This window comes from Notothenia rossii (genome assembly GCF_949606895.1).
Source record: "Notothenia rossii genome assembly, chromosome: 9".
NCBI lineage: Eukaryota > Metazoa > Chordata > Actinopteri > Perciformes > Nototheniidae > Notothenia > Notothenia rossii.
The window spans coordinates 20,332,446-20,343,413 of record NC_136907.1 but is presented as its reverse complement, the minus strand read 5'-3'; the positions used below and the strand labels follow the sequence as shown (position 1 = coordinate 20,343,413).

The window sequence follows — 10,968 nt, the reverse complement described above, 5'->3', positions numbered from 1 at the left end:
AGTGATCAGTGGGTTTCTCCTTGCTCTCGTCGAGAGGGTAGCTGACACTCTCCAAGAGCAACACCTACTGGTCAAACATGGTGGTGCAGCCCCTGATGGTGAGTACTACACTCCCTGACCATATGAAGTAAATATGACCTTTGGCTGCTCTCTGTCCATGAGAGCTTCTTACTGTATTTGATTAACATTTGGTTATGCATTTAGATTATAGGGTAAGTAACTCACGTAGACAAGCCTAATTGATTTTGTATGTTTCTCAGACTAAAGCACAGGCAGTAATGTCAAGTATAAAATAAAAAAATCACAATACTTTCTCTGTAGCGTGGATTTAAACAAAACTGTTCATCATAATTGAATATTAAAAAATAATCATTCTAAAGCAGTGTTCAAAGAAGTATTACGTTAAAGTACTTATACCACATCTCAGAAATACTTCACAACAAAAGCCCTGCTTTTAAAGCTATACTAAAGTAAAGATATGTAAGTATTATCAGCTAAACATACTTAAAGTATCAAAAGCAGTATTGTGCAGTTCGTTGTTTTTTTTTTCACAACACTTCGTCATATTAAATACATGTAACAACAGTAACAGTTGACAACAACAGTAACAGTTGACAAAGGAATTAAAGATTAACCAAGCACCCTGCATTTTACTAAACAACTTTTTATTGGGGAGCAACATAACAATCGGAAATTACAATACAAAATATGAAATACCAATAGAAATAAGTCATTCTACAACAAGAGATAAAAGTGGCAACATTAAAAGAAAAAACGCAGTTCGGGTTAAGCCCTCCTGCAACTCAGTTACAGCTAACACTGCTCACAGCTTTTGAAAATTACATTTTTATAGAAAATATTGACCTTTTTTTTTCAATAAATACTAAATAAATAAATACCTATTTTTTGGCTGGGGTTCATATTCTTTTAATGACATTAAATAACATCAGTTAATTAAGACATGTTAGTATGACTGCAGCTACGATTTAAGATCTGAAACTCCGACCACTAGAGGGCACTAGTCACCAACATTAATCTGACATGCTAACAGTAGCTAACAGCGTACGGTCTACTCTACAGGCTCAGGTTTGGAAGCTAAAACCGGAGGGATAAATAAAGGAATAGTGCACCCCGAATTAAAATTATACTCTTTCTCACATGTCTCACAATTTTGAGGACAATGTCACAATGTCACAATGAGGGAACATTTATCAATAAGAGTAGGCTATGGAGGAAAAGTCCAGACATGTTTAACTGTTCACATAGGCCTACAATGCAGCGCTCACTGAAGAGCCACTAGTATACATTAAAGGCAAATCTCCATCATAAATATATTGACTAACTGCTACACAATTTAACAATATATATATTGTTAGCTCGTGTAGCAGCTTTCAACGTGTCCTGCAGCACCACTGGTTGAATGACTTATGCAATGACAATATGAAAATCGCTTTCTCTCTTTAAGGTTTCTTCTTTTTAAATTGTTGTTGTTGTTGTTGTTGTTGTAGTTTTATCTAATTAAATGTCCTCTTAAGGCAGGTTATAGTGCGACTGGTTTACACTATTATGCAATTGAAACAGGGTATCTGGTCATAGCTATTTATAGTTATCTACAACTTAAGACTCATGTAGGCAACACTAACCAAGGTGATGTACAATTTCTTCAGGAGTATTTGAAAAAGTAAAAAGCTTAAAGCAGCTACAATCAATATGTTAACATTAAAAGTTGCTTCCAGTAACAAAGCCATAGAAGTATTAAAGTAGCCCTTCAGAGCATTTTACTATCTTTCAGCATATTGTTTTGGTTTACTGACCACAAGTTCATTGTTTCGATTGGGAACAAAACATAGCTAAAATATTAAAATAAATGTTATTTTTCGTGGCAAGAAACCATACTCCAAATTAATGCTGCATTGTTTTGTGTCAGCTGGAAGCACCAAGAAGTTAGCATTCACAAGTTAATTGATGCAGCTTTTAAAATGTTAATGGTGTTGTTTACTGACATTTTGTGTTTGTCAATAAGGACGTGGTAAAAAGCAGAACCCAGCTGAAATAGTAGTGAATATCTATCCACAGGCCGACGCAAAACATGTGTTGGCCTGTTAGTGTTTTAACCAGGAGGTGAAATATGAGAGCAGAAATAAAGTTGTCCTATCTGCAAATTAATTAAAAATGCTTCTGTTATGTGCTTAAATCAGTCCAATTTTAATTTACTGCTGAGTTTAAATTGCTCTCACTTCTTTTTTTCCTGCACTTTATATCTTTAATAACTCATCTGCCCCAGGAGCAGCAGCAGGTCATTTTTTACCTGATTAAATGCAATTAGCATGAACAGCATATGACATATGTCCTCATTATTTCTCATTAAACTCTCATAAAAGTTGCAAGGTGTTGCTTTTTAAAAAGCTTTTTAAAAGATATCTAACTTAGCAAGCAAAAAAAACATTAATGTTAATTAATAGCAGCATGTCAGATTTATTCTACCGAGTTTACAATTTATGGTGCTGCATAGACATAATGAGAGCAGCAGTAATGCTTCGGTGGTTCATTATGAATAATTCTGCAGTTCAACAGGAACATGGAGCTCCCTGTAAAAATAGACCTGTTATCAAAGAAAAAAACACACGGTGGTATTCTGCCCCTGCTTAGAGTATGTGAGTGTGAACTGGTTATATTAAACATTGCCTACAAACAGCATCTCAGTAAATGAAATTCTTCCCCTCATACACTTCCACTCTTTCTTTGTGAGTGAAGGGCAGCTTTGTTTCAGCTGTCAGGATCAATTATATCTTGCTCCTATTAATGAACATCGCGGTGGAGAAATGGACATGAGCCGGCTCTCAAAGTGGCCCCACAGATGATGTAACCATTCCAACATTTTCCGAATCCCAAATCGTGGGTGCTTTCAAACACTTGACCAACCAGTTACTTTGCCTTGGCTTTCTGTTTGGGAGCCGGTGCAGCTGCAGGGGCAGGTGCATGTTTTGTGGCAGGTTCAGGAGCAGAAGAGGGTCTCACCTTATGATACAGACTGAGGAAACTGCAACAAAGCAGCAGCATCAACATAAAGATTGTCATCATTTGTTACCATGAGAACATTTTGCAAATAGAAGGTAACTTACAGGTCTTTGATTTTCTTTACAAAAGCTTTGACAGCTCGAACCATCCTCCTTAAACGCATCTGTCAACAAAATGATACACAGGTAAGAGTTTAAAGTTTTTCTTTAACTTTTGTTTATGTGGTATCAGAGGAGTCTTTTTCACCCTGGACCCGAATATTCAGCCTATTGCTGGCTGGGTATCTATTTAGTTTGCAGATGTCCATCACATGAGAAGTCAATAAAGGTATTCAGGAAAACTCTACACAATGTACATGTATAAATTGTGTTACTAGTTTATCGCCATTATTATGTTTTGCTGGAGTTGTTTAGTGAATGATATTGATTTATATATATATAAAAATTAAAATAAAGGAACTTACCTTGTTCTTTTTGTACAACAGAGGAACGGAGAAAACAACGATCACGGCTGTTAAACAAAGACAAAAGAGAAATCAGTTCAGTACCAAAGTGTAATACGGAAGCACTGAGAGGCAAAGGAGGGAAGAAAAATCTGGTGATCCATTTTAATCGTCTAATCTTAGATGATTCATCTACTGAATAAATGACTTGAAGAACAGGAACAAATAAAGCTTTTGCCAGGATCATCTTACTAAGCTCCCTAAATAAATCATCTGTGAAATAGGTCAGGATGAACGCTTTTCAAAGTTCACAATGTTGTGTTGTTGTAATACTCGTTTTGGCCACAGGAGGAAAAAGTGCACCACTACCTTATTATTTTAGAATTAAAAGCATGTCTTCTTCTAGATCAGGGGTCGGCAACCTGCGGCCCACAGGCCGCATGCGACCCTTTAAGCCCCCTGCTCTGGCTCCCTTGAGCTTAGACAAAAATAAGAAGGAAATAAAAAAAATTGAAAAAAGTATTTGTCGGACTATTTATATTTTCTTGCATGGTTGAAAATGTTTCGTATCTTGTATTTTGAGGTGATACTGTGACACATAAATAAAAAACAAAACGGTTTTAATTAGGTCAACTAAAATATACGTCACATCCTGCTACGGTCCCGCGGGAGCGCCTTTTCTTGGAGGCGAATAACCTGACCCCCGGCTCGATGAGCGAACTATGGATAATTCAAAGAAAAGTACCGGAGGAACACAGGATTTAATTCTGTGCGGACAGAGTTATATGCTTTCACAGCAAACGATGCTGGCTTACCGGTATGTTTGATATGTAGAGAGAGAAGTTGTCAAAGGTGCTGCAGCCTTTACGTATCAAGGAACAACAAGGGAGAGGAAGACAGCTGACAATCTTCAGTCATAATTCAATGGGGTATGTCATTTATTTCAGAAAACACTTTTTGTTATATTCCATGGAATGCTCTTAACGTCCCGATAGCAATGAATATATTAAATGCTTTGACAATAAATACATACAAAAATTAATCTCTGGAAGCCGTAGCGCTGTAAAAAGCCCGACCAATCATTTTAGACGGCCCGGCTAAAATAACTGTATGACTGTAACTGCCTGTCAGCCTTCCATCTGTGCACAAATGTATCTCGTGGCCTCATTGATGATGCGCGTTCGTGTGTGTCGGAGGAGGGACTCTGTAAGAAAGTCTGAAGGAAGAGGCATATTGTTTCCGGTTGTGTACTTTCAAATTCTAGTGCACTCGAGCTGGTTTCTCCATTCTTGCCTACCCTACCTTTAACTCTTTTTAGGGTGCAGCTATATGTTTTATTTATTTCAAAGTGGGCCCATTTTAATAAAAAAAAAATGTCCTTCAAATGTGTAGAGGACTCCCCAAGTGCTGTGTTTAATTTATTTTAAAGTAGGCCTTTCTATTATTTCTTATTCTCCTTATAGGAGTTCTTTGTTTCTTATTAGAGGTTAACAGTTTTATATAATGTAATAAATAGCCTAATAAATGCAAAAAATCTGTAGTTTTTGTCTGATATAACAATAAATACAACTTTATTAGCTATCAAGCTATGAAATATGTTTTGCGGCTTCAGACAAAAAAATGTTTGGGAAAAAGGAGCAAAATGGCTCTTTTGGTCAAAAAGTTTGCAGACCCCTGTTCTAGACGTACTACACAAGGCCAATATATTAATATCAATAAAACATTTTTAGTCAAGACATGACAGATATGTAACATAACTTGCTAACACACAGTGGCGGCCGGCCCATAGGGGCGCTAGGGGCGCCGCCCCCCCTCTTCCCACATGTTTGATTGTCATAACAAATTAAAAATAAATAAAAAAATATATTTCCAAAAAATATCTTTATTTTTTATTTGTATTTGTATTTTTAAAGAACAAGGTAAATATGATATAGTTGGTATCAGTAAAATGTATAATCTACAATAAAATCTCGTTTAAAATTGTTTTACGATGCCTAAAGTTATTGATAAGTCACATGTTTCCTGCCTGGCCGCAGCGTGTATCATTACCCTCTCTCGTCCGGGCGGTAGAAAGGAGCCCTCAGCCAGAGCAGCTGCAGCCAACAAGCTGACTGTTGCTATCTGTAAACTATGCCGCCAAAACATAATTTCAGCCTATCAGCGTCGTCAGATCTGATGCTCAAAGGGCGCCCTTTCAGCGCCCTGACCTGTGAGTTGGAGCTGTAGATTAACATTTGCATGCTTATTGTAGTTGTAAGGGCAATGCCTGTGGCACCATGGAGCATATGTGTGGGCTGGACCTGTATTTTACAGGAAAGGAGTGATCAGAGGGTCGAGTTGTCGATTCTTGTTCAGTTTTCATCTTCCTCATCCTCTCAGACTTTGAGTTGCGCGCGCTGCTAAAGAGACGCGCTACCATGGAAACCAAACAATGGTGTAGCTGTATTAAAGTCCGAGTGGAAACAGTGGTGAGTACATCTGATTTTGTCAGAAATCGGGAGAAATGCGGGAGTCTCCCGCGAAAATCGGGAGGGTTGGCAAGTATGACACACACACACACACACACACACACACACACACACACACACACACACACACAATGTTCGTATTTAGTCTCCTGATTTTAAATGCCCTAGTATGGTTTTGTCACCATTTCCATAGCCCCACCAAAAATATTTTCCACCAGCCGCCACTGCTAACACAATACATTTACTTTGTATGTACCTTAAGGCCTTTCAGAGCTTCCATATCTCATTTAAATGTAGTTCTTATTTGACTTATATGGCACACAACCCTCTCTAAGCAGAGTGGGGTTTTGGATTATGGTATGACACTCTTTGGTGTCTTCGATGTTGAAACAGGACATTTTAAACTTTGTTTTCTCTCTCTTTTCAGAGTTTGATTCTTTAAACTATGACTATGATCATCCCCTAGTAGTCTTTTCTTTTGCAAAGACCTCACCAAACTGTAATCATGGCGTTGGCAGATCAAAAAACCCTTTTGGAATAAAATAACTCACCAGTTATCACCAGAGTCAGACCACTGGTAAAGACCCCGACATAAGTCAGCAGATACAGGAGCAGGACGAACTGAGAGAGCACCGGAAAGAAATGTTGACAACAAATGAGTCCCTTAGAGTGATTGCAATACCAATGAGAACAAACGCCCTTCATTAGCTCTGTGAAGTTGAGCAACGCTCCCATACATGCTGACCTATCATCATACCACTTTCAGGTTTTATGATCAGTTTGTGTTCATACATTATTATCATCATTTTATCCTCACACTCTGACCTTAATGGAGTCGATCACGCTCTCAATAAAAATCAGCCGTTTAATTTCTGTGAGGGCAAATGCGATCATCAGGACCACCTCCTCCACCAGCATCACTGTCTCCCTGTCTGTCAGAGAGCTGTCATGGTTCAGAGACGACCTGAAGCAGAGACACATACACAAGCCTCAGATACACAAATAATACAAAACTATAAAACAGAGGTGATGTTGGTTTTAGGTTGGATATCGACAGTGATTCAAGCCTTATGTATTGTCATCAAAATGAATCAGTTTCTTTATTGAAAAGGCTTTTTAAATAGCTTCCATGTCATGTGACCGAGGGACTCCAAATCCAAAACACTGGATGCCATGACTCTTTTTATTTGACCCTTGGCCTTTCTTTTAATTAAAAACTCTAATAAGCTTCCTTTTAATGAGACCATGTGAGTCAATGCAGCATTGTATAACTTTACTTGATGGGTAGAATACACACATTTTCTATTGGGTTTTAATGTTTTTTCAATTTTATATGAATATTGAATACAATTCAGCTCTTTTATTGAAAAGTATCATATTTGTTCAATACACTCCAGGTTCAGGTGTATTCATCTTGTCCAGTGTAGTAAAACAATGCTGCATTGGTTCAGAGAAACTGGGTCACATGATATGGTAGCTATTGAAAAAAAATCAAGACTTTTCAATTAGTAATGCCTTTAACACTACCATTCTAAAACAGTATGAGAATTAGGTTTGAAGTTAAATGTATCTTGATAAAGCATATGTGGGAATAAATCAATGTTGACAGACTCACTCAAAGGGGTGAACCCCGGGGTTCCAGCGCAGCAGCTCCAGCAGTTTGTAGTAGAGGCGGAGGGTGAAGGTGACAGCCATGACACCCAGACAGATGTGTGAGATCACGGTGATGGCACTGAGCTGGAACAGACTGGCCAGACTCATCACCAGACCTGTGAACACCACACCGGTCCTCCTCAACTTCCGCCAATACACCAGATCAACGACTGCAGAAGAGGACGCACATGACAGGAGCAGAAAATAAAATGAATTACTGATGATTGTAAGAGGGAAAAACTGTGACAGAGATGTGAAGTTTGTAGATCATCTATCCTCCATACAAAGTCAGGCCTTGGACCGTTAGATATGGCACATAGTTGTGGCAATCATAACTCACAAATCACATTTGTATTGTATACATATATATTTATTTGGACACCAATTAGCCACCAATGTGTGATAGCAATCCCTTCCATATTTCCATTCCTCAAAGCATTGCAGTATGTTGAATTGCATGTTTCTTTGAACCAGGAAGTAAATAACAACCTGTCGATGCATGTGTAAAAGTTATGGTCATAAAGACGCTCAGACTTTGTTTTATTTAGCTTCATATCAGTCAAATCAAATTCCTATGAAGCTGACATCATTTGAACCAGCAGTACATGTATTTGATACCAACTCCATGTTAAAAAAAAAACAGAATATCTTCTATCTTCCTTTGTTTATTACAAACAGTCTCACGTCTCTCCCTCTGTGCCAGAGAAGCTTTGCTTATATGGAGGTAAATGAGGGAAAAATGGACACCAGGTCATTTAAATAAAGACATTTTGAGATGTCTTAGAGGTGTCATTTACCTGCTCCTTTGTGACTCGTTGTCTACATGGCTTTAAAAACATATTTTTCTCTATTCAGTAATACCTATTTACATTCAGTACAACATTGGTCATTTCTACAATGGCGTACAGTTCATGGGACTGTGTTGAGAGTAAATCTTGCCTCTTCAAATACATCCATAGAAGAAGCATCTTTTTATTCACCTCCTTCCTTGCCGGAAAATATAGATTTTTAGGAATAAATGTACATCTACACAAGTGCATTGCTTTTAATTATGCACTTTACACATAACTTAATGAATTATAAATAAAGCAATAAGCATGCTATGATTCACTGGTTATGAGATCTTCAAACTCTAAGCTGTTGAATGATCCTCCCAGCTCCTATGATAATCTTAAGGTATAATCAATTTAAAACAAACACTTAAACATGTATACACACATCAATAACAAGTTGTCTTCATTAAGACAATTTACTAGCAACTGAGTCATGCATTTGCACACACACACACACACACTAACACACACACACACACACACACACACACACACACACACAGAGCTAAACCAGAAACATATTTTCATAATCAGGCACCATTACTGTCACATCTATTTAATAATTTTACCAGCATGGCATAACCATAACCTGATCCTGATGCCAAAAATAAAATAATACGAAATAAATACCATCTTAAAATAGCGCTGAAAATAAAACACTTATCAATCTTCTATTCTTATGGGACAAACTGGACCTTTTCAGAATGAAACTAAAAAACAACATTCAATCAGCGACAGGCTCTCATTTAGCTGAGTCCCATCTGTCTGCCGAATGAAAGACATGCAGGACTCAGTATTTGACTGGTCATCCTGTCTGAATTCACACCTGCTTAGCAGAGGAGGGAAACTAAACTTTCTCTCCCTCCTCCACCGGACAGATGCCCAGCTCCCTGTCTGCTCTGATTCCCTCTACTTAAAGCTGCCACTGTTTATTTCCTTACCTTTGGTGGCCATTTCAGCGACGATCCTGCTTGCTTTCCCCTCTTCCTTGAGCTCCCACTGTTGGCTCGCACCCCAGGCTTTTTTTGGCCACCCCAGCTCCGTCAGCAATATAAGGCCTGGCTGGCCTAATTTTATCCTGTATTGGATACCCCCTGTTTGCATTCACACACACACACACACACACACACACACACACACACACACACACACACACACACACACACACACACACACACACACACACACACACACACACACACACACACACACACACACACACACACACACACACACACATAGACACACACACACATAGACACACACACACACACACATAGACACACACACACACACACACACACACACACACACACACACACACACAACCTCAAATTGGGAACCTGAGACATCAGCATGTACATGTATCCTCAGCTCTCAGAGACTGTCATGGTTCCTCAGCCATCTGGTGGCCGACCTGCACTCAGAGGCCTCCACATGCAGCCACGTCAGTGAACACAGCTTCAGTAGGCTGCTATCTCCTACAGCACTCGTTAAAAACCGTTAAAAAATGTTTATGTGCACACAGTAGAGAAGTGCACTTACAACAAAATAGGCAAAAACAGCCAGACAACAAAGCTCGACAAATTAGTGAAAAATATATAAATATTATGCGAATAAATAATATAAGCAACAATTTCCAAAAAGAAACAATGTAATAAAATGTATATATAAATGTTCTGTGAGTTTTCAAAATATAATAAAAAATAAATATATTCAGATTATGGTAAAAGCACGATAAATACTGTATGTCACAGATTATAAGGAAGGATATTTTTTAGCACTGTTACAGAGAGTCCCTCCCATTTGTTTGTGAAGTTCCTCCAGATTATTCATTTGGCTTCAGTATCATGTGCCTGCTCAAACTCATGCACAGCTGCCAAACTGCAGATGTTACAGCTGTGAATAAAGATGTTACTCTGCCCATTTGAGCCCTTCAAAATAACACATTTTGCAGGTGTGAGACTGTAATCTGTACTGATATCTCCTTGGCACACAACAACTCAGAGGTTTGTTTCTATTGCTGCTTTAAAACCACCATGACAAGTGACTCTGATTTAATGTCTGAAACATTTCCGGCACGACTGCAGAGTGTCAGTCCATGAATCTGTACGTGGAGAATTACAGAGAGCAGCGAAGTCATCCTGCATGACTCAATAGATTTAAGCTGTTATTTGGGAACTGGTGCCAAACAAAACAGCTGTTGGTTATGTTGTGATGCACAATCATACAAAATCTAATTTTCTGCTTCTTCAAAATAAATGAAACATGCAGCAATCTGTCCTCCTTTATCTCTATTGAATTATTCTCTGTATAAATACACATTTGTGGCTAATAATATTGTATTCTCTGCCATTTTATTTCGAAATAAAATTAAAACTATTTTACACATCAGCCTATAGCACATTTTGTTTAATGGTGACACTAAATTGAAATTCCATAGGAAGAAAAAATATCTGCATCAAGTTATCCACAAAATAAGAATACAAAATGAAACAATACAAACATATTTCAAGTTTGGCACACAAAATGTCTTAGGTGTCTACACTAAAAA

The 10,968-nt window shown here is 38.0% G+C and overlaps 1 protein-coding gene across 1 annotated transcript; it reads right to left on the bottom strand.

Annotated features, from left to right (window-relative positions):
• Positions 1–643: 643 nt before the first annotated feature.
• On the bottom strand, positions 644–9,505 carry rtn2b (reticulon 2b). Its single transcript, XM_079648795.1, has 7 exons — positions 9,356–9,505; positions 7,544–7,751; positions 6,754–6,892; positions 6,480–6,549; positions 3,482–3,528; positions 3,123–3,181; positions 644–3,040 (listed from the first exon to the last, which is right to left on the bottom strand). Exons 1-7 carry the CDS (start codon positions 9,366–9,368, stop codon positions 2,926–2,928), a joined length of 651 nt encoding a protein of 216 aa, XP_079504921.1. The 5' UTR covers positions 9,369–9,505; the 3' UTR covers positions 644–2,925.
• Between the last annotated feature and the right edge of the window lie 1,463 nt (positions 9,506–10,968).

Excerpts from the sequence above, each read along its gene's own strand:
- rtn2b (XM_079648795.1), bottom strand. Across the intron at positions 6,893-7,543 it reads CCCGGGGTTCACCCCTTTGA|GTCGTCTCTGAACCATGACA; the intron begins GTGAGTCTGTCA and ends TCTCTGCTTCAG. Across the intron at positions 3,529-6,479 it reads TCTGACTCTGGTGATAACTG|CCGTGATCGTTGTTTTCTCC; the intron begins GTGAGTTATTTT and ends TTTGTTTAACAG.